Source organism: Mesoplodon mirus, assembly GCF_964341445.2.
Source record: "Mesoplodon mirus genome assembly, chromosome: 11".
Taxonomy (NCBI): Eukaryota; Metazoa; Chordata; class Mammalia; order Artiodactyla; family Ziphiidae; genus Mesoplodon; species Mesoplodon mirus.
In genome coordinates this window covers 42,946,095-42,971,818 of record NC_138987.1, presented here as the reverse complement: position 1 = coordinate 42,971,818, position 25,724 = coordinate 42,946,095, and the positions used below count along the sequence as shown (strand labels likewise).

At 50.6% G+C, this 25,724-nt stretch overlaps 1 protein-coding gene across 1 annotated transcript in view; it reads right to left on the bottom strand.

Annotated features, from left to right (window-relative positions):
- The window catches only part of TBC1D22A (TBC1 domain family member 22A), a 326,009-nt gene that overhangs the window by 190,744 nt on the left and 109,541 nt on the right, over window positions 1-25,724 (bottom strand). The window contains exons 6-7 of the mRNA XM_082636735.1: window positions 20,345-20,473; window positions 16,394-16,456 (exon numbers count right to left, since the gene is read on the bottom strand). Of these exons, the coding sequence (XP_082492861.1) occupies window positions 16,394-16,456; window positions 20,345-20,473 (192 nt within the window). The remainder of the gene's footprint in view (window positions 1-16,393; window positions 16,457-20,344; window positions 20,474-25,724) is intronic.

Below are 25,724 nucleotides of genomic sequence, written 5' to 3'. Positions count from 1 at the left end.
CCCTGCTGGTCTGACTAAATGGGGACCTTGTACAGCCTAGAAAGGGCCGCCACTACTATGCTTTAGGATAAAAGAGTTGTTTTCATACATGAATCGAAAAAGAAGAGAAGACCAAGAAATTAGAATTTTATAGTAAGAAAGAAACAGAAAAGACTATGAGCTCCTGGTGAGGAAAGTCTGCATTGGATCTATCTGCACCTGCCTGAGGTCCAGCAGGGAGCTGTCCACGCAGCAGGGGTTTGGGGTGTGTGTGTGTTTGTGTGTGTGTGTGTGTGTGTGAGAGAGAGAGAGAGAGGGAGGCAGGGAGGGGGAGAGAGAGAGAGAGAGAGAGAGAGAGAGAGAGGGAGGGAGGGAGGGAGGGCGAGCGTGTGCATGTGGATTGAAGGACATGCCAGAGCTCGGAGCACAGAGACCTCCCCTCCTCCTCTGCAATTCCATCCTCCTGGAAAGTGGTAATTTAAGCCGTGGAGCACTCCCACTGTTAACTAAGCCTCACACTTTCAGAGGGCTTGTGACACACACACATACACACACTCCTAAACCTGCTCACAAGCATGAATGCCATTTTGCCCTCGGCGGCCCTGGCACCAAGAGAAGCCATTTGGCACTGCTGACGTGGCCAGCTTTACCCTGGGAGGAATGGCTGGGGCGCTGGAGTCTTGTCCAGTGCAAACAACTCAGCACCTGTGCAGGCGACTGGAATGGACTGTTCCTGGTGCCGGGAAAGGCCTGAGACAGCTGCAGGGGGGCTGGGCTGGCCGGGGCTCCTGACTCAGGCCCGAAGCAAAGCCTCCACTGGCCCAGCTTCTCCTGTGGGGAATCCAGAGCAGGCTGTCCTGAGATGAACTAGTTGCCCCGAACACTCCACAAGGAACCCAAAGAGAGAACCCCAGAACCATCGGTCCCCAGAGCCAGGCTGCAGGGCATGGGGGGGGGGGCGGCTGAGCGTCCCCTCAGGGAACAGGCAGAGGTCAGGCACGTCCACGGCACCGTCCACAAGGAGAGAAATCAGCCATCTAGGCCTCTGGCAGCTGGCGCCAGCCTTGATGTTAAGGCACTTGGAAAGGGTGCACTGTATTATTTTGAGGAAAAATGTAGAATTCAGATTTCCTATTAGCTAAGGCAGCTGTCAGTTCAAATCACTTAGATTTAACTCTACTTGATCTCTTTGGATAACCTGGAAATTATATTTTTACAACTTTAACCCCAGTAATGTGTAAATAAAGGGCCAGGTGGCTCAAGCATAAAACGAAAGTGGATTTTAAGGCGGCAGGCAGGCTGAGGCAGCGAGAAGAGCACGTCCGTGGAGGTCTGCAAACCAGGTGCAAATCCCGGCTCTGCCACCACAGAGACATGGGCTTTGGGGCCATCAGGCCCTGAGGTCAGGCCCAGATCGCATGGACAGCCCTGTGCCTCCCAGGCACCTCCATCCCTCACCTAGGCCCCCGCGGCAGGCCCAGGGGCCCCCGGTCTCCTGGCTGGTCCCCCTGCTGACACCTGTACTCACCATCCCATGAAGCGGCGCAGGGGCTGCTGAGATGTGAACACATCAGGTCACACGTCCAGCCCCGGGGCTTCCCTGACTCTGAGGGAAAAAGCAGACTCCTAGCCATGACTCCACGGAGCCGGACGTGCTGCCATGTCCTCGCCCCTCGTGGCCTCCACCGGGTCCCCTCACACTGCGCCCACTTCTGTCCCTACCTCGGGGCCTTTGCACTTACTTGTTCCTTCCGCCTGGAATGCCCTTCCCCCCAACTTCCCATGGCCACCATGATTTTCAGTATAAGGTCTTAGTTCAAACCCTTCTCGTGGAAGACAACATCCTTTACGCCCTACGGAGGCGGAAGATCCTCTTCCCCGCCCATTTCCACAGAAGCACCCCCCAGAGGAAGGGTCTTCCTCCATCTCGCTCACTTCTGTGCCCCTGGTCCTGGCGTGCAGCTGAATGGAGCTCCATTGGCTGAATGGACGTGTATATGAGTAAGGTCCCCCACCCTCCATTTTCAGCCCTTGCTCCCCTCTGTTCTGTAAGCTCTCTGCCATCAGGCGGCACCTGGACCTTCCCGCCTGGGGTCTCTCTGGACAGACGACACCCGGGGTGCCTCCTGGATTTGCGACTGGCTTTTCCCATTCTGTTTCTCCATCAAGCAATGCTCCAGACCTGGCTCCTCAGATGCCAACCAGTCAGGACCTCAAGGTCCCCCACTTGTCTAAGATGGGAAATGGCCTGGGAGGGGAGACTCAGCTCCATGGCGGGGAAGGAGGTGGGGGCATTTGGTGCAGGGAGACTTCGGAGAGGAGGCGACGGCAAACAGGGCTGTGAGGCTGACGAGGAGTTGTTCAGAGGGAAGGAGGCAAGAGGAGCCTTCTAGAGAGCAGACACAGCCACGGCAAGAGGCAGCGGGATGGCGCAGGGCTCAGGCGCTACGCGTGGCTGAGGATCGGGGCCAGCGGCCTTCGCAAGATGGCCTGGCTCCACGTACTGAGAACTTTCTGTTTATCCACGCACAGATCTCCCTGTTTCCAGGCCATAAGTCAAGGACTGGAAGTGAACAGAATCTACCCCAGGAGGCTGGGCAAAGCATTCGCGACTGTCCACCAGCACCAGGTCCATCCCACAGAGGAGGAGGGTGTGCGCGCCCTCCTCGGGGACCATGCCACCTGCGAGCCGTCTCCATGCCCACCTGCCCCAACGCCACACAGGTACCTGGCCGCTGCCGAGACCTGGAGCCCTCACAGCTTCGATGCCAATAAATAACACCCCCAGTGGCTCTGACGCTTGCGTGCCCTTCACCTGCCATCTGCTCTGGGCAAGCACTCCTACTTCCTCACGTAGTCAGAGCCAGGAGGCTGCGCCTAGAGCCTCTCGCCTTCTTGGATATTATTTCCCTATAACAGTAGCTATTCATTTAGAAAGTAAGAAAAACTCCCGTGCTTTATGGGTCTCTGGGCGGGAGAGGGAGAAGAAAAGGTAAACCACTTGCTTAAATCTCCTTCAGCCTCTCTCTTCCAACAGCTTATCTTTGTTCATTTCAAGGAGCAGCTTCCTCTCCCCCCAAATCACCCGTCTCCATCCCTTCTACCCCTTTCACAAAGCAAGTATGTACCTCCAAATTTAATACGCCCCATGCATAAATGAACAATTCTCTAGGTAGGATCAAGGATTTAAGTATGTAACTTCAAATATTTTAGGAATCATGGGTCCACTGTCACCCTCCTCTTATGAAGTAAGTAATAAGAAAAAGTCAACCTGAGGTTTTCACAGATCACAAGGACCAACAGTAATGGTCCTGCCATGCTGAGGACACCAGGAGGCCACGGCAGGCTCCACCCCAGCCAAGCCAACCACCTGTCCCAGGCCCCGCACCTGCCCTCGCGGGCGAGTCCCCTGGCCCAGGCGTCCCCTCCAGCCCTGCTCTGGGACCAGCCACCCCAGCCCCAAACAGGAAGCAGCATCTGGCTGAGGGGCAGGCAGAAGCTGACAGACAGATGAGCCCCGTCTAGACTCCCAAGGAAAAAACTCCACTGACTGTAATAAAGTAGAAGAGATCTCCATACAGAGAGGATGCCTGGTGACACTGGGAAAACATGAATCCAAAAGGACAGGGGGGAACCTCGAGTCCTGACCTGCCCATAGCTGAGGGGGGCTGAAGGGAGGGCGCTGGCTGGGGGCAGGGGCTGCAGGATCCGCAAGGCAGCGAGGCTCCCTCGTGCCCCTGGCCGTGCCCCGGGCCCCCTCAGCTCCAGCCTCAGGGACCCACGTGCCAAGACCACATGTTCCGACGTCTGCCCCTTGCGTGCCCGCCCTGAGCTGTCCGGCTGGCTCAGCCTCCAGGCTCCATCCGCTCCCATCCCTGCTCCCGGACCCTCTCCCCAGGTGCCGGTGGGACGGGAGCGGGACACTGGACTCGGTGGCCCCGGGAGACAGGGCTGCTGCAGGACGCCGGGCACAGACCTAAACCTATTGCGGCACAGTTAACTTACTCATTAAAGGCTGTGGGCAGAGAGGCAGTCACGACAGACGAGGCTGTGACGCCGATTAGGAGGCCGCTGCCTGCCATCGGAAACCACAGCCGAGCTGCAAGGGTGCAGCGTTTCTTTTTCTTTGTTGTTTCCTTTTCACTGGCTGATTTATTCTGTACCTTTTGTCTTAATTCACTTCATAGGAGCGTGCTTTGCTTTTGCTTTGAAATCACAAAAAGTAGCACTGATTCCAGCCAAAGTCACTTAGCGTCACTGAAAAACTCCCCCCCACCCATTAATTCGACACAGGCCCGTGGGCCCCAGGGTCCCCATTGCTTCCCTCTGGAAGCCCCTCAGCTCGTTTCCCAGCAAGGCCGCCACGAAGCCCGGGAAGGCGCTCTGACCATGCGAGCACTCGGGCAGCAGCGTGAAGGGAGGGCTTCCCCGAGGTCACTGTGCCCTGTCCTCGCCGCCGTCATAACGAGCTCTCCCCAGATCAGACATGGAGACCCTGACGGAAGAACAGCAATCCCGGCCCCAGCACAGAGGGTCCTGTGCTGAGGGACTTCTACACCTGCATCAAACGATGGCATGGTTATTTTGCAAAGAATGAATGCATCGAGCCATTTCTAAGCTTTTGCTCTCAGACTGGTTAAAAAACAAAACAAAACAAAGCATAAGCCACTGATTGTGCACCGCTTTCCCCAAACTGTAACATGCTTTAAGGGGCACGAGTTACACACAGGGTCCCCTGGGGTGTCTGCAGAGGCCAGCGGGGAGCACACTCTCTCCTCCTGCCCCGCCCCCTTCCCCGGGTCCCATCCGATTCTCCAGGGCCTCTGATACCGAGTCTCAGCTACAATGACAGAGAGGAGCCTCACAAAGGACACCCACTCCTCCTTCCCCACCCAGGCCCCCTCACCAAGCGGGCACAGCCCCAGGAGGGCCAGCCGGCTCCAGCCCACTGCCAGGACCCCTGTCTCCAAGGGCTCTGACATGCCCGGATCCTCAGAGCAACTTCAGACCTGGCTCAGAGGACAGACCAGAGGCCAGAGCCGCTCTGAGTCCCCCCAGACAAAGTGGGAAGAGGTGATGGGTCACTGGCATCAGGGGTCAAAAGCCAGCAGCCCCGGGCCAGGACTCCAGACGGAGGGGCACAGGAGCTGGCAGCCGGAGCACCATGGGACCCTGGGATGGCACAGGCCGGTTGGGCCACGTGGCAGGAGCCCAGCCTGCACCCTCCCTGCAGCCCCCCTGCAAGGACGAGCCCCCTCTAGCCGGGGCCGCGGGGCTTCACCGCGCAGTCAGCCCAGCACCCCGGGCCCAGGGGAAAGGCAGCGGCAGAGGCAGCCGGGCCACAGGTGCACCAGGGAGGGGTGCCGGCCAGCCGGGGGTGCGGGCCTCCTGGCCGCAAGGCGCCCGAAGGCCCAGGTCAGGAAGGAGAGGCTTCCCAGACCGTGAGCCGGCTGGCCTCAGCAGCTTGGTGTCCCCTCCAAACTCGTGTCCCCACAGACTGCCCTGCCTCCAGGTCATCCTCCCCAAGGCCACGCACAGCGGGAGCAGGGTCAGCACCACACAAACGGATTCTGTGCCCCGGGGCCTCCACCATACGCTGCCGAGGATGGAGCCCACCGCGGTCACCACGTGCCCAGCAGTTGGCCACTGGCGCTTCTTCAGGGACCACAGTCCCCACGACTCCGTATGTCCAAAATCCAGGTATTTTATTAACAGCTGTCACAGGAAAGGTGAAAACAATGCATTCACTTGCACAAGACTATTAGCAGAAGCAGGGGAGTTCAAGAAATAACAGACACGGAGAGGGGGTCAGATCTGTCACAGCACATTAACTCACATTTAAATGAATGTGCTGTGGGTTTAAGTAGCGGTATTATCTGCCAATAAAGAAAGGATGCCCTCCGTGTGTGGATGTGTTTAATGAAAACACGGAACGATCCAAGACGGCTCTAGCGATGAATACGCACTGGTTATTATTCGCTCTTAAAGTTCTGTTGACATTCCTGACGCTCTTATCTTTATTAGAGAGAAAGAATTCATCAAAAGTCATTCAAACTTTAAACTCTTCCTGAAGCATCTTTTCTACAGAGCAATTTATACTCAACGACAATAATTAAAATACTTGCTACTATTACCATCAGGGCTAAAAAAAAAATGAAAATGCGACAGGCATCCCCAGTTTGCTTGCCCAACTTCAGAAACCTGAGCGCCATGCCAGGTTCTTCCTAAAAAACTCCAGCGTTCTCCCACAGGGGGCTCTGGGGAGGGGCTCAGGAGGCCCCTCCTGGCAGCTCTTTCTGTCCTCACTGTGTAAAAACCTTATCACAGGCCCTCCACATGCCTCCAAGGCAGGACCAGGATGCCAGTAACTCAGGGCATTCGGGGAGCTGAGATGTTCTGCATTCCAACGAATGAAATATACTGAAATTGAAATTGAAAATGTCGCTGTGCTCATGATTACTTCGGGAAAAAATCTGATTTCAGAAACGAGAAAACATCATAATTCTACCATATGCATCGGCAACACAACTTCACAGCCTATAGAGCACCGCGGGGTTAATTTCTACGAGAGGAGCTGCAAAATATACAGCTCTGTTGAGAAGATCTGTGGGATTTATATCTCCCGAGATCCAGGAGCCGTGTGGGCTCAGAAAGAAGAGACATTTACAACACAAGTGCGTGCAACAGGATTGAGGGAAGCTGCCCCCGTACGAATTATAACATCTGACGAATGAAAAAGGAATAGCAGCCTATGACAAATCTAAAATGTAGATTCACAGGCACCCAGATACCACATAAAGTATACACCGGATATCGGTTTACGACACAATGAATAATGCAGCACTCTCGGAAGCAAGCGACAACGCCACGCTTGGTTTGTCATTACTCCACCTTCACCTCCTTCAAATGTGGGGATTTACGTCCCACATTTTGTGCTCAAGCCAGTTGTCTTGATAGGTTAGCAAAGCACAGACGTTTCATCACACTCAAAACTGAAGTACAGAAAAGAAACAACGTCTTCAAACAAAACATCACAGTGTCACACACGTCACCAGACCAAATATTCGGCACAGCTGATGGGACAACATATCAAAGCACAACTGAGGAATCAGACACTGGTCAGAGGGCATTTTTCCATTGAAAGGGAGGCCAGGCTTCCCCTCCTGGCGGTTCGGCACATGAGATGTTAAGACACTTAATCCCACGAGGCAGTAAAAAAAATCCATCCTGACCAATTTGGATTTATTTCGGGAATGTACAGTCGCCTCGATACTAGGAAGCCCACTGATAAAATCTACCATATCAACAGAATAAAGGAGCAAAGACCTATTCTCCTCTCAGATGACACGTGGGAAAGGACATGATGACTCTCAACAGGAATTTAGGATTTTAAAACTATGAGAAAAGCAAGGCACCATCCTTAACATAAGGTATCTATAAAATCTACAGTAAATATCCTAAGTCAAAGAAGAAATGTTAAAAGACTTCTTAAGAATCAGAATGACACCAGGATGCCTGCTTTCACTACTAATATTCAATACTGTAGTGGAAGTCTTGGCCAGCAGGAAAAAAAAAAAAAAAAGCCAAGCATGTATATACAGAACAGAAAGAAAAAAACGAAACTATCATTATTCATAAGTAATATGATTAACTTCTTTCAAAACTCAAATACATCTACACACAAAATATTAGAATTGATGAAAGAGATTAGTAAGTTTGCCAGATACAAAATTAACTTACAAAGGTCAACTGCATTTCCATATACTGTCAATAAAAAATTAGACAATGCCACTAAAAATTTTAAAAACGCTATTTGCTTAAAATGTATCTATGAATAAATTTAGTAAGTTGTGTAATATATTTAAGGAGGTATGGTTGTTTAAAAGATCAGAAGAGGGCCTCCCTGGTGGCGCAGTGGTTGAGAGTCCGCCTGCCGATGCAGGGGAAACGGGTTCGTGCCCCGGTCTGGGAGGATCCCATATGCCGCGGAGCGGCTGGGCCCGTGAGCCATGGCCGCTGGGCCTGCGCGTCCGGAGCCTGTGCTCCGCAATGGGGGAGGCCACAGCAGTGAGAGGCCCGCATACCGCAAAAAGAAAAAAAAAAAAAGATCAGAAGAACTAAATGCAAAAACAAAGTGTTAATTTTCTCCAACTGTTCAACAGATTCTATGTAATTTCTGAGATTTCTATGAAATACAATGATTTTAAATTTACCTCCAAAAGCAAAAGGTCATGAGTAGCCCAGAAACAAGCAGCAGGCCTGGGTGGCCTGTCCTACCAGGCATCAAGACCATGTAACCAAGACAGGATGAAGAGGGCACAGGGTTGGGTGGACAGACCAGGGGAAGAGATGACAGCCCAGAAGGAGCCCACACACAGCTGCTGTATGACAGTTCAGCAGGGCAAGGGGCACAACCACTTATCCACGTGGGGGATTTTAAAAGAAATGGGGCTGCTGTGTCAAACTCCATGCAAAGTCAATCCCAAATGGATTATGGTCCTAAAGATAAAAGGCAAAACTCTAAAACTCTTAGAATATAAGATTTCTTTGAAATCGTGAGGTTGGAAGGGATGTCTCAGTACACAAAAAGGCCTAATCATAAAGGAAAAGACTGCGAACTGCCTTTGTTAAATTAGGAATTGCTGTTCACACCACCGAGAGTGAAAAAACAACCTACTAACAAAAAGAAGATATATGTATCCATATGTTTCCAAAAAAGAATTGGTATCCAGCTTATATTAGGAACTCCTACAAATCAGGAGGATAAACTAACAAACAAAAAGATGCAATAGAAATAGGGGTGGAAGCATTTCACAAGAGAGGAAATCAAGTGGCCTAAGAAACCTAAGAAAAAATACTTAACGTGATCAGCAGTGAAGGGATTGGAAGGGAACAGCACCCTGAGACCCAGGCCGTCAGGGAGCCTTTCGGTTTCACAGCTCGCAGTGCAGGGGAGGGGGCGGCATTGGGCACTCACCACCGGCCCTGGGGCCACTCCCTGGTGCACCCCTCAGAGAAACCCTCATACCTGTGCACAGGAACTCGGAATGCTCATGGCAACATTCTGAGAAAAAGCACAAGAACGAACATAACCCAGATGCTTATCAACACTGGACTGGATCAATAAACCACAGAACACAAGAGGGAATACTATACAGTGGTGAAAAGGAACTACACGACAAGCATCGGTGGATGGAGCTTAGAACCTTAACTCTGTGATATAAAGAGTGGTGGCAAATGAGTACAGACAGCACAATTCCACTAAAAACAAAGATTAAAAACAGGTGAAACACACACACACACATAAACTCATGTCATAAAACTATACAGAAAAGCAAGAGAATAATTAGCCAAAATTCAAGGGAACAGTTACTTGTTGGGGGACAGGGACACAGCTGCAGAGGGACAGAGAAGGGACCTCAATGACACCAGTCTGGCTCTATTTCTTCAGCCTGACGGTGGGTATGTGGAAGCTAATTTTTAATTTTTTCTTTAAATTGGACATATATATTATAGAAATCTTTCTGCTCTGACATATTTTACCATAAAACCAAAAGGACAAAAAAAAAGGAAAGATCTATGGATTAGATCCCCAAAATATGTACCAGAAGAGTTTAATTAACTGATTCTATAACAAATATGTATCTCTCAGGCTCTCACAAATGCATCCCCACCTCTGAAGAAAAAAAAAAAAGATGAATTACGAGACCGAACGAAGAGAGGAGGAGAAAGAAGAGGCGGACCCGTGGAGCACTGAGCCCCGGCAGCGCCCCAGGCTCGGGGCCTCCTGGTACAGAGCGTTCACACCGGGAGGAGTGCATGTTTAACGCATGCGCCCCGCCAACATCTGCCACGCGCTTACCATGCTACATGCCAGGCCCCAGGAGAAGAAAGACCCAGGCCGTGCCCTGGGGAGCTTGCAGCGTGAGAAGAGAGAGCCACGGCCAGAATCCCAGCAAGACAGCTGACCCACCCACCCAAGCCTATCAATGTCCGTTAGGCAGCAGAGGGGGCCGACACCAGCGTGGAGGCTGGTTGAGTCTAAGGGGACAGAGACACATGACAACACGCGGGAAGCACGTGGGCGCGGTGGACCGGCCAGGGCAGGAAAGGGGGTGCTGGCGAGCTCGGGGGGCTGCCGAGCAGAGTAGGCTGGGGAGGGGCCCCCAGGCTGAGGAACGGCACGTGCGAATGCCAAAACCCTCTTCAGTTTGGCCCAGATCCTCATGGACAGAGCCAACACCTGCTCCTCGGAAGCGGGCTTTTCTTCCCGTCCACCGCGGGGCCCACGCTTCTCCACGCAAAGGCTCTGGTCAGGAAGTCTGTCTACAGAAAGTTCACAGTCAGGGAAGGAGTCCAGCATGAACACATCTGTGCTCCACGGGCACCTGCCTCCTGGAAAATGACCATCCTTCAGGGCCGCGGAAAACTCATCACAGCAACTGGAAGAATGGTTCACAGATAATGTGTCTAAAAGGCCTGCATGTTTCATTATCCTCTGTGTCTGTTTAAATGTAATGAGACATCACTTCTCCACGGCTAATTGGAAAAAGCATCTACTTTCCCTAATTTGTGAAACTGCTCTCAGAAGCAGATAACCAGAGGGCAGATAATATAACAATTACGGAGGAGAAGTGACCCGGTAGATGATGAACTTATCAAGTGAAAAGGCCCAGCTGCGAAATCTGAAAGAGCTTCTTCCCATGAGCTCCCTGCACCAATCGCAGGGGCCAGAGGGCCTCGGGTCACAATCCGGATTCTCCCAAGTAATAGGCTGAGTTTATTCAACGGCGGACAGAGGATAAAAAGAGCAAGTGGCAAAAAAGCTACGAATTTTACTTTCAAATAACAGCGTTGGATTAAAAGATTAATTACTGGTTGCAACAAAACCTCCTAAGTCCCATGAGGCTCCAGGCAATGCTCCAGGCACCCAAGCCATGGCCCTGCTCCCAGGGAGCTGACATACAGGTGGAGTGAGACCTCATCAACAAGAAGACAAATCCGATCAGATAACAAGCACCCGTGAGACATACAAAGTGTGAGTGAAAGTTGGGGAGAGGGGCTGGGACACCAGCCAGGGTCGTTGGGAACAGCGTCTCCGAACCAGACACCTGAGGTCACAGGTGAGAGAAGGAGGAATCCAGACAGCTGTTCATAAAACAAGTACTTGTGCACAGCTGCTCTGTGCCGTGCGCCGCTTGAGGCACATGCGTTAGGACTGAAAACGAGACAGACAGAAGGTCTGCTCAGATGCAGCGGAGACAGAAGAGCAGAGCACAGGTGGGGGGGGCAGCCCCAACCCAGGAGCAGCTGGGCCCCATGTCCCAGGTCCCTGGGGAGGTCAGGTGGCGCAGCCTCTAGCGGTTACCCCAGGAGGTCCTACCTCCGCAAAGACCCTCCCTCCCTCGGTGGCCTTCCTTCAGATGGGGATTTCCAGGCTCCACCCCAGGAGTCTGACTCAGAAGGTCCAAGGGAGGCCAGGGGACAGGCAGGCTAAAGGTTTTTCAAGCAATTAAGCGAGCGAAAAACGGAACAGACACTTCACCAAAGAAGATCTGAGCGTGACAAATCATCATATGAAAGGATGTTCAACATCCACAGTCAATAGACAAATGCAAATTGTAACCCCGTAATATCCCACGACACACCTGTTTTATAAAATAGCTAAAATTAAAGACTGGCAAATCCCAAGAACTGACAAGGATGTGGAGCGACTAGCCGCCTCAAGCATGGCGGACTGGCACGGCCACCCTGGAAAAGGGTTTGGCGGTTTCTTATAAAGTGTATACACATACCATAAGGCCCAGCAACTCCACGTCTAGGCACTTACCAGAGAGGGGAAAACACAGATGCCTTCCCTAGATTTATATGTGAAGGTTTAGAGCAAATGTACTTTGTAATGGCCCAGAATTGGAAAGGACCCCAGTACCCATCAACTGGTGACTGGGCAAACACACGCCCGGAAGACGGCCCTGCTCGGCGGTGCCGTGGATAGCAGGGCTGAACGTCCACGTCCACCTGTCCAGGTCAGGGGAGCCCCTCACTAAGTCTGTAAGCTGTGTGATTCCCTTTCTGTGAAATGCTTTAAAAGCAAAACTCTAGGGATAGAAAGCAGATCAGCAATTGCCAGGGGCAGGGGGAGGGGACGGGAGACTGACAGCAAAGGGACACGAGGGGACTTCTCAGGGCGATGGAAGTGTCCACACCATGATTCCAGTGGCTGGTACATTCCTACACACAGGTGTCAAAACTAATCTAACTGTATGCTTAACACAGGTGAATTCTCCTGTGTGTCAATTAGCCGTCAATAATGCTGGCAGGAGAAAAGGAGGAGGGGGGGCGGGAGGAGGGGAAGGGGAAGGGAGGGAGGAAAAGACATCCAGAGCAGAAGTGGGCATCACCTGCTGAACGAGTAAACCAAAGCGCGGACAGACTGGGGGAAACACTTACGGCAGAAACCCTTCTTCCCGAGTCATGAGAAGCCCAGACTTTATAGGGACACAAGACCAACTGAAATCAGAGTCACGTTTCCTGGTTCTATACAGCCAAGGACAAGCACGTAGGACACAAGCCAAAGCACTACAAGCAGCTTCTCTCAGACGCCTGTGTTATGGGAGGGGCTGCTCTCTCCCTCCTGTCTTGTCTTGTGTCTTCACATTCCTACTGCTGGAATGCAAGCATGAGGGAGGGAGCTAGAGCCCCAACCTGGACCACGAAGAGAAAGCCAAGCACAGGGGAGCAGCCGATGCACTGCCGACGACCTCCCCCCGCCGAGGGGGCGGCAGGCTCCCATCCGGGGAAGCCACTGCTGCCGTGGATCGGCCTCAGTGTGTCCAAGCCTAACCTCCGCGATGCCGCAAACGAGAACTTGACTTTGCCTGCTTGTAACATGAGACCAACGCTTCCAGAAGGTTTCCCCACACACACAATCTGCCCCCCAGCCAGCCCTGGGCATGTCAGCAGCTCCGGGAGGAGTGCGTGGGAGCCAAGGGAGGGGCCGTGTGAGCCCCGCTGCCGCTGCCGGGGGCACTTCCATCGCCCTGAGAAGTCCCCTCGTGTCCCTTTGCTGTCAGTCTCCTGTCCCCTCCCCCTGCCCCTGGCAACTGCAGAGGCACTTCCATTGGGATCGAGGTCCCAGCACATCACACACGAGCAGGCCAGCAGACACCAGCCGGCAGTGACTGGATCCCGTCTCTGAAACCAGGAGCCCACAGGCTCAGCTCTACGAGGAGTGCGTCAAGTGACAGGAAAAATACAACAGTGAAGACAAACCAAAAGTTGCGTGGCAGACTCTATTTTCCACTAAAAAGAAAAATACGTTAAAATGAGGTTATAATATGTGATCTCTTGTTTTCCAGATAGAAGCACAACTATTGAAAAGGACAATCAAAGAGAAGTACCTCAAAATGACTACTTCTGTGGAAAACTAATTTTCTCCTTTTGTGTTCTGTAATCTAAAGCACTTTGGCTTTAATAATCCTGGATTTCTTTTTAACAAACTTACTGCACAGACAAGAGATATCAAAGTTTAAAAGTGCATTTACTGGAGCAATCAAGATGCAAAACAAACATTTAAAACAATAAAGACACAGACCTACTAGAGAATGGACTTGAGGATATGGGGAGGGGGAAGGGTAAGCTGTGACAAAGTAAGAGAGAGGCATGGACATATATACACTACCAAACGTAAGGTAGATAGCTAGTGGGAAGCAGCCGCATAGCACAGGGAGATCAGCTCCGTGGTTTGTGACCACCTAGAGGGGTGGGATAGGGTGGGTGGGAGGGAGGGAGACGCAAGAGGGAAGAGATATGGGAACATATGTATATGTATAACTGATTCACTTTGTTATAAAGCAGAAACTAACACACCATTGTAAAGCAATTATACTCCAATAAAGATGTAAAAAAAAAAACAATAGGAAAATTCAATTTTAAAGAGATGCCATTTATAACAGCAACAAAAAATATGACAACTAAGAATAAATCTAATAAAACGTACACAGGACCTATTATGGAACAACTTCTAAAACTTCATTGAAAGGCATTAAAGAATGGCCTAAAAAATGGGGAATTAGCATGTTCATGAAAACGAAGACTAAATTTCATAGAGATGTCAATTCTCCCAAATTGACCTATACATTCTGTGCAATTCCAATCTTAAGTCAAACACACGTTAAAAACCAATAAGGGTAGAATCTAAAAAATACAGCAAACTAGTAAATATAATAAAAAAGAAGCTAACTCGCGGATATAGAGAACAAACTAATGGTTACCAGTTGGGAGAGGGACTATAGGGGAGGGGTTTATTAGGTAAAAAATAAGCTACAAGGACATATTGTACAACACAGGGAATATAGCCAGTATTTTATAACTATAAATGGAGTAAAAATTATGAATCACTATATTGTACACCTGTGACATATAATATTGTACATCAACTATACTTCAATTAAAAAAAAAAAAAGAGAGAGAGAGAGAGATGGATTTCCCTGGTGGCCCAGTGGTAAAGAATCCGCCTTCCAATGAAGGCAATGCGGGTTCAATCCCTGGTCAGGGAACTAAGATCCCACATGGCGTGGGGCAACAAAGCCTGCACTCCACAACTACTGAGCTCGTGTGCCTCAACAAGAGAGCCCACGTGCCGCAAACTACAGAGCCCACACGCTCTGGAGCCTGTGCACCACAACTAGAGAGAGGAGACCCGCACGCCACAACTACAGAGAAGCCCGAGCACCGCAACTAGAGAGAAGCCCGAGCACCGCAACTAGAGAGAAACCTGAGCAGACTACATGCCGTAACAAAAAGATTCTGTGTACCGCAGCTAAGACCCAACACAGCCAAAAAGAAATAAGGAAAATAAATAAAGAGAGAGAGAGAGAAAAAAACTTGGCTCCCTGACTCTGGGACTTATGTGGAAGAGCAAAGCCTTAAGATGACCTGATCACTTTTGAAGAGGAAGAGGGGGTGTGAACACCTCCTACCAAATACTGAGACTTAGGATGAAGCTGAATGAATGAAGGTAACTCGAATACTGGGACAAAACAGAGACCAGATCTCCGCAAATGTGAAAATGGCATGAACAGAGGGACATTGCAAACGTGGGGAGATAAGCTGGACTGGCCACCACGGGAGAACGTTAAACTGGATTCCCACCTCACAGCACACACAGCCATCGGATACAGATGAATTAAAACAGGTGTGAATGCTAACACTTCATAACTTTGAGGTGAAAACAAGGGAGGGAGAATGGCTTAAGGATGTCTGGGTAGGAAAAGATCTCCTCAGGAAGCTAACCGTAATAGAAGAGATGGGTAAGTTCAATGCCACAAAAACTGAGAACTTCGATCATGACAGCCATCAAGAAGAAAGTGGCAGAAACAAGCCACAGAGTGGGAGGAGGAATCTGCCATATACAAACTGCAAAGAATTAGAATCCCTAATATATAAAGATCAACAACCAACATACAATTAAGTCAACCACACAAGAAATCAGGCAAAGGTGGGAATAAGCATTTCCCTGAAGGCGGACACAGAAGCACATAAATACATGAAGAGATGCTTACTCCACAGGTGATCAGAGAAAGGAAAATGAAGAATGCCCACCAGAGACAGAACTTGAGAAGCCTGGCAACACCCAGACCTGGCAGGGGTGTGAGCACCAGGACGGCCGGTCCTCTACAGGGGAGAGCTGAATCAGGAAAACCCACTGGAGGGCATGCTGACATCATCTGGAAAGTTTAACAGGCTGACAGCCAACCTTGCAACAATCTTCCTTCTTCGTAAATGCTCTTGAGAAATCCCTGCCAGGGGGCACCTGCATAACTGTACGTGCAGCTTCCAGGCAACACTATTCCCAATAGCAAACCATAGAAACCCAAATGTCCACCAACAGGAAAAACAGCAACAGAAAGTGTGGAATATTTAAATAACAACTAGACACAGAGATTAGCTGAATCTAAGAAAATAATGTAGATGAAAAAAGCCAAATTGCAGAGATTAGACTACACAGAGGAATGAGCCGGCTCCAGAACACGGCTTTCCCAGGGTCACGTGACATGTATTAAAGGCATGAAGGATCACAGATACAAGTCAGGAGACAGGTCATCTCCTGGGGAGGGGCCTGGAGACGAGTGAGAACAGCAGGTGGCTTCCACACTATCAGTCTCACTCAAGTGGGCTTCTCGGTTCTAAACTGGGTGGTAGACTCATGAGTGTGAACTACATACACAACTCCAATTAAGTTCTTTTGTATACACCAGTACTGCACAATAAAAATATTTTAAAAACAGTTAGCAATTCCGGTTGGCGATTCTGTCCCCAGGGGCCATCCCCTCACCTGCCGTGGGTAGAGCCACTAGGATGGTGGGCACCCATCTCCCTCCCAGAAAGGGAACTTCCGGATCCCAGCCCTTACCTCTGTCACTTTGGGTTGAAGTATTAATGCTTCAGGACTCATTCGAGGGATGTCTATGTGGATCTGCAGATGGAGGAGAAAGACACATGTATTTTAAAAGATGCTGAACATCAAGACAGGCATTATGATTAAAGGGTGACAGTTAATAACAGCAACGGATTTGCTCTGGGTCTCGGTCTGCTCTCTCTGAGAAGACAAATACTGTGTCACGTGTTCTCCCGTGGAGGAGAGGCAGGTTCCGTCTGCCTGGGCCCCCCCGCCCCCGTCCTAGCACGACAGGCTTGTTCCACGCTTTCCAACCCAGTGGCGGCTGCGTTATTAGGAACAGAGCAGGCCCTCGGCTATTTAGTAACAGGATCCATAGCAATTAGCAAACATTGATTTCCAGCCTCTGACACGGGGAGCGATTCAAGCACATCAACAGTGTACAAGTGTTCAACTGTGACAGCTTCTTCAAACCCCAGCCACAGTTTTCTGCACTTTACAAAATCCTTGGGGGACACAGGGCACTTTTCAGAGGACGCATATAAAACCCTCTGGTAGAATCAGCTGATCCCCGTCTGACCACCGTCTGACATGAGAGTCGTAACAAAGTTCCCCATATACCGCAGAGCAGCACACCTGCGGGTTCAAGACGCAACCAAATAAGATCGTTCAGGGCTTGAGCTGGCATCCAGGCCGGCCCTCAACACCCCGCACGAGCACCGACCATGGCCAATGCTACCACCATCCCCGTGCAACCCAGGAAAATGGCCCAAACAGGCCGCGAGAAGACGTGCACATCTTAACACCATGGGGAGCCTACGATTCAGGCTCATCCCCTGTCCTTGCCCGTGACCTCGAGGGTTCTGAGACCCACAGGGCCTGGGAGTGTCCTCACTCTGCCTCGCCAGCACCGTGGCCTTGGGTCCCTCACCAGGCTCTGGGGCTCAGCATCCTCGCCCATTAGACACCTGCCACGTCCCTCAAAGGGCTGCTGGGGAAGATCCAACAAGAAGGTGGATCAACAGCCCCCAGAGCTCCATCAGCTTCACGGCTCTGAGACGTGGGAATTGTTTTCGCACTCACAGGTTCCCGCCTTGAACCCTTCCCTCAGGGGAGAACTTGGAAATCAGCTGCCCATCAGTGGTACCAAGGGAGGGGATGAGATGGCTCAGGGTACGAACTGGGCCAGGGGCCAGCAGACTGAAGCGCTGAGGGAGCGTGAACGATGAGGCATCAGGGACAGTGAGGACAGTTAGAGAGCAGAGGCAACGGCATCAGAGAAGACGAGAAATAAGCATTCTCCAACCCACTGAGCAACGCGGGGAGGAACCTGGCAAGCGGAGGGAAGGAGGCCTGGAGGGAGAGGACAAGGAGGGAACACCCCAGGCTGGTGGGGTCAGAAGGCTGCAGCTGGCCACTAGCGGGAGCCCAGAACCTTCTCAGCCCTTGACCAGGGCGTCCCCTAGGGTCGCCCTCAGAGCACTGATCCCATGCCATCAGAGTCACGTGGGCACGCGTCTGTCCCCGGCACGCCGAGGGCCAGCACAGCCCATGTAACAGAAGAGCTAGCTGCCCGTCGTGCGTTTGCTGGGGGGCAGGACGGTGCACACCAGCACCGGCTCTGTATGCCCCGCCCCCCATACAGGACTGAGCCGGTCGGGCGGCCACGAAGTCTGCAGAACCCGCAGAGCGGGGAGGACACACAGATGAACCTTTAGCTCTGACCGACTCTGTGTGCTGTGGACGGGACATCCTCACCCGAAGAGTAAACGCAGAACTCATATGAACAGAGGACAGAAGAGGGACAGGGAAGCAGACAGGGGACCCTGGCCTCCTGCGGCCTCCCAGTGCTGTGGGAAGGCCGGGCCACACACCTCGGGGCAGACGGCCAGGTAAGGTCAGTCCATGGGTCAAACACCGTGAGTGGGCAGCGGGGAGAGACCAGGGTGCTCAAGCCGCAAACCCAGGCTGGCTCCACCCTGACCTAAACAGAGCGCCTGAAACGGCCGTGCCAGGACGGCCCAGGGCCCACCTCCAAGAGGCGTGTGTGCTCAGCACAAAGCAAGCAGGCCCACGGGAAACACTGCCACAGCTTACACGGTGCTGAATTACAGTAATGCAGGAACATTTGGGGGATTCACAATAACACAGGAGCTTTTTATTACCTATCACAGTAACTGAATAAAGATATATGCAACCCATTTTTAATTAACTTTCCCTCAAGAAATTCGTAATAGAATGCAGTCTGGTAAATCTTGCTGATAGATGCTCGTGTCATCCTTTGGACATCTTTTTCTGGAATAAAAACACAGCAAAGTGACTTCCCTGGTGGCGGAGGGGTTAAGAAACCACCTGCCAATGCAGGGGACATGGGTTCGAGCTCTGGTCCAGGAAGATCCCACATGCCGCGGAGCAACTAAGCCTGTGCGCCACAACTACTGAGCCTGCGCTCTAGAGCCCGCGAGCCACAACTACTGAGCCCGCGCGCCTAGAGCCTGTGCTCCACAACGAGAGAAGCCACCACAATGAGAAGCCCGCACACCGAATGAAGAGTAGCCCCCGCTCGCCGCAACTAGAGAAAGCCTGCGAGCAGCAACAAAGACCCAATGCAGGCAAAAATAAATAAATAAATTTAAAAAAAAAACACACACACAGCAAAAATACATGCAACACAATACCAAATGTACCCATTCCCTAAAACCAGTGAAGTGGAAAAAAAACCAGGTAAGCTAGTATTTCCCTGATCCAATCCAAATGCAATCTGTATCACAAATCAGTTTCCCAGAGTGACGGGTGGCAGCACCGTGTGGCCTGGGAGCCACCCAGGTGGGAGACAGAGGACAAGCCCCAGTGTGGGCAGCAGGGGCCAGAGGCAGAGAAGGCCCCGCCCTGGAAGGTGACGGAAGCGGGTCCCTGTCCCCATCTCCCTCCTCCCGCCCCCAAACAAGTCACTCTTCCTGCAGAGCTGCCAGTGTCTGCTTGGGAAGATGCCTTTCAGCAATCCATTTAACTTAAAGAACCTGTGATTAGCAATCAGCACTAAGGCCTGTCTTTGGACCTTTTTACAGCGCTACACCAAACTGACAAGGAGATGTGGGTATCCCACATCTGAGGGAGACAATTTCGGCAACTCTCATTCACCTAGAGGTCGGGTTTCCAAGAGGAAATACTCAATACTGACACGCATCAGGAAAATCAGAAGTTCATGTCAGAATACGAGGCAGTGCTACCAATGCCTAACCACCTTTTTGTTCAACTGCAGCGCAAACCATTCTGAATTCTCACATATTACAAAGACAAGAATTATAAAGGCTTCGAGCGATTCTAACAGCAAATTCTGGATACACCATGAACCGTAAATCAATTTTAAGTATCTTTCCCATCATGCACACTGTCAACTGACTATTCAAGAAGTCATAATTATATCCATTTTGTATTAAACTAAATAGCAAACTTATAAGCTGGCTACACCTCTGCTATGGACTGAACTGTGTGTCTCCAGAACCAAGCCGAGCAGCATGGCTCTCCTCTACCTACATCACGTCCCTGACAGCAGCAGAGGACAGCGCCCACGGGGCCTAGGGGACTCACACGTCTGACCCGACCCAGACAAATGTCTGCTCCTGACCTTCTGGTCAGACAGCCGCTGGCTGAGTCACAAGACACCCTCCACCCAGGGCGGGGCGGGGGTCGGCGGGGAGGATCTCAGTGCACGGCGAGGGGTCTGGGCTACCTGTTCTGTGGCTCCAATTAAGAGCCCCCTTCCTACTTTTGCAGAAGGAACTGGGGATGCACAAGGTGCTAATATCAGTGGGAATTCACCATTATTTGTTTTCAAGTTTATTTATTTACTAGAAAATAAAGATCTGTGACCCAATCAGGAAACTGCCAGATAAAGCATTTCCTCCAAGAAGGCAGACGTCACCGAGTAGTTCAAGTGACAAGAAAAAGAAGAAGTATCCCCACCTGTCTGTATGTATCCTGGTGAACTTCATCCGTCCTAGAATCGTAATAGTGATCAATAAAAGCAAAATATTCTTTCTGTTTTCTTTGGAGAGTGGCTGGTCTTCGGTCTACGTTGGCAGGAAGGTAACCCTGCGAGAGAAGAAAACAAACAAGAAAAGTACATACGGTTAATGGTAATTCCTGGAGTCTCTGTGAGAAGTTTATAATCAAAAGGCTCACACCTTAAACGAGCTTGGCACTCTGAAATCTGACACAGAGGGGAGGACAAATGAGTTGTGAAGAAAGAGACACAAAGACAAGCAGTGAGCTGAGCCCTATGGAAGTATCACCCCCAACCGCACTCCATGGGGTCTGGGCTCAGGCATCTGCAGCCTCCACCAAGGTGATGGAACTCCACCTGCAGCCGTACAAGAGCGGGCCGGAGCCAGCGCAGCAGGCTGGCATTTACCGCGCTCATCTATAGCACAACTGAGAGATGAAAGCCCCCTTCTCTAAATGCCTTGGACACCATGGAGAGCTCAGAAGTGTGTAGGCCCTACAACTATACATGTGTGTGCACATATATGTGTGTCTGCGTACACATATACGCATGCATATATATATATACACGTGCGTATGCTTGTGTGTGCGTGTGTGTTTATGCACACATATGTGTAAATTCTCATGCACGTTTTCTCCTCTCTCCAAAGACTCCTGGGCTCTGGCAGCCGCAGGCCCAATACAGACTCAGAAAGGGTCCGGCAGGGCCTCCCTGGTGGCGCAGTGGTTGAGAGTCCGCCTGCCGATGCAGGGGATACGGGTTCGTGCCCCGGTCTGGGAGGATCCCATATGCCGCGGAGCGGCTGGGCCCGTGAGCCATGGCCGCTGGGCCTGCGCGTCCGGAGCCTGTGCTCCGCAACGGGAGAGGCCACAACAGTGAGAGGCCCGCGTACCGCAAAAAGAAAAAAAAAAAAAAAGAAAGGGTCCGGCAGGCAGCAAAGGGTGGCCGTGAAGAGCCCAGACTCCTGTCTTACATTTTCTACTTTTTCAGTCAACGTTACTGCCACACCAGAGATAAAATAGAAGGTGCCTCTTTTCAGGAAACGGGTCCATGACATCTGACAAAGGTGTACAGCCATGCAACTGCTGCCCCCGTGAAGACTGGAGCAGTGTCATCGCCCCAAAACCGCCCCAGTGCCCTCTGCAGTCCCCCCACCCCCTCTTCCCCACGGGTCACAGCTGCCGCCCTAGAATCGCCCATAAGTGGAATCATGGGGACCTGTGCCTGGGGGCAAGGTTTCCTTCACTCAGCCTGCTGGCTTTTTTTTAACTGAAGTATAGCTGATTTACAGTGTTGTATTAATTTCTGCTGTACACTCTTTTTTTATATTCTTTTCCGTTATGGTTTATCCCAGGAGAATGGCTCTAGTTCCCGGTACTCAACAGTAGGACCTTGCTGTCTATCCATTCTGTATGTAATAGTTTGCATCTACCAACCCCAAACTCCCAGTCCTTCCCTCCCCGCCCCCCTACCCCTTGGCAACCACAGGTCTGATCTCTATGTCTGTGAGTTTGTTCCTGTTTTGTAGATAAGTTCATTTGTGCCATAGTTTAGATTTCAGCAGATGAATGGATAAAGAACATGTGGTACATATATGCAATGGAATACGACTCAGCCATAAAAAAGAAGGAAATAATGCCATTTGCAGCAACGTGGATGGACCTAGAGATGATCATACTAAGTGAAGTAAGTCGGAAAGGGAAAGACAAATACCGTATGACAGTCTGCTGTCTTTTGAGATTCTTTCAGGAACCAACAGTGACCTCCTCTTTCTCCCCAGGTGTAATTTCCAGGGTATGGCTATTTACCAGTTTGTTAAGCCATTCACTCTTTGCTGATCATTTGAGTTGTTTCTAGTTTGGGGTTATTTTAAATAACGCTTGTTATAAACATTCTTTTTTTTTTCTTTTTTTTTTTTCTTTTTGCGGTATGCGGGCCTCTCACTGTTGTGGCCTCTCCCGTTGTGGAGCACAGGCTCCGGATGCGCAGGCCCAGCGGCCATGGCTCACGGGCCCAGCCGCTCCGCGGCATATGGGATCCTCCCAGACCGGGGCACGAACCCGTATCCCCTGCATCGGCAGGCGGACTCTCAACCACTGCGCCACCAGGGAGGCCCGTTATAAACATTCTTGCACAAGATTTTTATGAATATACAGTTTGATTTCGAGTTACTGGGTCATAATGTAGGTGTATGTTTAGTTTTCTAAGAAACTGCCAGATCCTTTCCCAGAAGGATGATACCATTTTCCATCCCAACTAACAACACCTGAGAATCTCAGACGTTCCACACCCTCCCTGACACTCAGTATTGTCAACCTCTAATATCAGTCACTCTGTCAAGGGCTTTTAATTTCATTTCCTGAATGATTCATGATGTTGCGTGTCTTTTCACAAACCCCTCTGCCACTGCTTGTCTTCTCTGGTGAAACGTCTGTTCACATCTTTTGCCCAGTTTTTTAATCAGTTGCTTGTCTTCTTAGTGAGTTTTATGAGTGCTGTATACATTCGAGACGTGAGTCTTTCTGTCAAATATATGCACTGTGATTATATTCTCCTAGCCTGTGGCTTGCCTTTTTATGTCTCAAACAACAGAAGTTTCACATTTTCATGAAGTCCAATGGACAAAGTTTTTCTTTTATATTTAGTGGTCCTTGCGTCCCGTGTAAGAAGGGTTTTCTCCTTGCTTTCTTCCTAACGTTCTAAAGCCTATCCCTCGAGTGTCCCTCCTCATCCCTCGAGTGTCCCTTCAACATCACTCCCTCCAGAGGCTGGACTGACCCTCGAGGAGGCTGCTCATGCAGCGCCCCAGCAGCACCTGGCACGAGGCTCCGCAGAGCCAGCCGCTCACTGTGCCAGCCACATGGCAGGCACCCAAGTTTTCACTGAGTGCATTCATGTATGAGTGAAAAATGAACAAATACATCCCCTGCGGTGTTTTCTGCGTTTTAAAGCACTTTCACATCCAAAGTCAACGTCACTGTGCTTACTGCTAAATATCTATGCATCCTTTGTTCAAACAGAGCCCTGAAGAGCCTCTGGGAACTGCGTCTTCCTAGTCTCAACCCATGTGCCACCTGAAGGTGGGTAATCCCCTTCCTTCAGGACAGGTCTTGATGGGCTAATAAGCTAAACAGCCACACCATCCCACCAGCCAGTGACCAGCAGGCTCAGGGGTAAAGGGGGGACCCGATGCAGGCACAAAAGCCAGGCCCGGGGCCTTCTTTGCTGCTGCTTGTGAATCAAAGAGAATGTGCACAGTCTGGAGCTGCGGCAGCCACTCTGTGACCACGAGGGAGAACCACGAGCTGCAGGTCCACCGTGAAGAGCTGACTCAAGAAGAGCTGCGCTCAAGTCGCCTTGATGATGAAATCAACCTACGTCCAGCCGCATCTTCTCAGCTGTGCGAGCACACGCATCCCCTTTATTTCTCTAAGGCATCTCCGTTAGCATTTGTTCTGTATTACAGATTACACACTCATGCACATTCGTTTTATCACATTTAGATCACATCATTTAAACTTTTTAATAAACATGTACTGAAATATAACGTGTGTGTGCACGTGCGCTCCCAAAAAGTATGTGTGAATTATCATAGACTGAACCTGTCTCAGGGCCCTTTGGGAGCCTTCCAACCACTGACCCTTACCTCCTGATCTGGTGTCAGAGGTACCTCCCTGACTCCTGACACCTGGATAAATTCTGCCTATTTCTGAACTTTATATACATAGAACCTTTTTTTTTTTTTTGCCTCGTTGCTTAAACTCAGCATTATGTTTGAAAAATTCATTCATTCTGTAACATGAAAACAGTAGTTAATTTTCACTGTTGTGGGACTTCCCGGGTGGTCCACTGGTAAAGCATCCGCCTTCCAGTGCAGGGGACGCAGGTTCGATCCCTGTTCGGGGAACTAAAATCCAATATGTCACAGGGCAACTAAGCCCATGCACCACAACTACTGAGCCTGCACCCCTCAACTAGAGAGAGAAAACCTGCATGCCACAACTACAGAGAAGCCGGCACACCGCAATGAAGATCCCGCGTGCCGCAACTAAGACCTGACACAGCCAAAGATAAAAAAACAATAAAATTAAAAAATTGTCACTGTTGCATAATATCTCCATGTACAAAATCCGTTCTGTTAACAGACATTTGGGTTTTTACCAAGTTTTTGTGATAAACACTCTCGTAACTGCCTTTTATAATGCACGATACGCAATTTGTTAAGTATATACCTGGGAGCAGAACTACTAGGTGGGCATACCTTTGACAGATTTTGCTAAAGAATCTTCCTAAGTGATTACACTCCCATTCGAAGCGCATGGGAACGCCCACTGCCCTACATCCTTACCAACACTTGGTAACAGACATCTTTTCATTCTGGCCATCCCGACGGGTTCACGGAGGTAGCTATCAGAATGCAGTTTTCACCTGCATCTCCAGTGGACTGAAGGATGCCGTGTACGTCATTTGAGTGCAGCCCCTTTCCCTCCCCCGTCATGTGGCCCCCCTCTCTCCTCCTGATTCATGAGCACCTGCCATATGCAGTCTGACGTGAGCCCTGCTGCAAGCGTCTCCTCCGCGTCCCCGTGGTTTGCGTTTTCTCCCCACTAGTGACGTCTTTGGATGACGAGAAGCTCCTGACTTTAATGAAGCCCAATTTCCTCTTTTTTTTTTTTTTTTTTTGTGGTACGGGGCCTCTCACTGTTGTGGCCCCTCCCATTGCGGAGCACAGGCTCCAGATTCGCAGGCTCAGCGGCCATGGCTCACGGGCCCAGCCGCTCCGCAGCATGTGCGATCCTCCCGGACTGGGGCACGAACCCGTGTTCCCTGCAATGGCAGGCGGACTCCCAACCACTGTGCCACCAGGGAAGCCCAGCCCAATTTACTTTTAATGACTAGTCCTTTTTAAGGAAATTTCCTCTCCAACATTCCGTGCTTATGTATCTCAACTTAAAATCAAGACCGTATTACCGTTGTCACGTCGTATTGTTCCACTACAGGGGTCGGCAAACGCCAGCCCACTGCCCATGTCTATAAACAGAACTTTGGCGGCACACAGCCACGCCCGTTTGCTCACGTGTATGGCTGCACACAACCGAGGTAGAGCTGAGTGGTCGGAAAGAGACCATGTGACCCACTGAAACACATGCTGAAACACTTGCTCTGCAGCCCTTTACAGAAAAAGCTTGCCAACCCCTGGTCTAAAACCACTGATTCCCCAAGGGTGCATAGCCTTCCACCATATATATTTCTTTATACGGATTTCTATTTAACCCTTCCTCGATTTCTGAACATTCTGACAACTTTCAATTGTCCAGTATTCTAAAATACGTGGTCGTG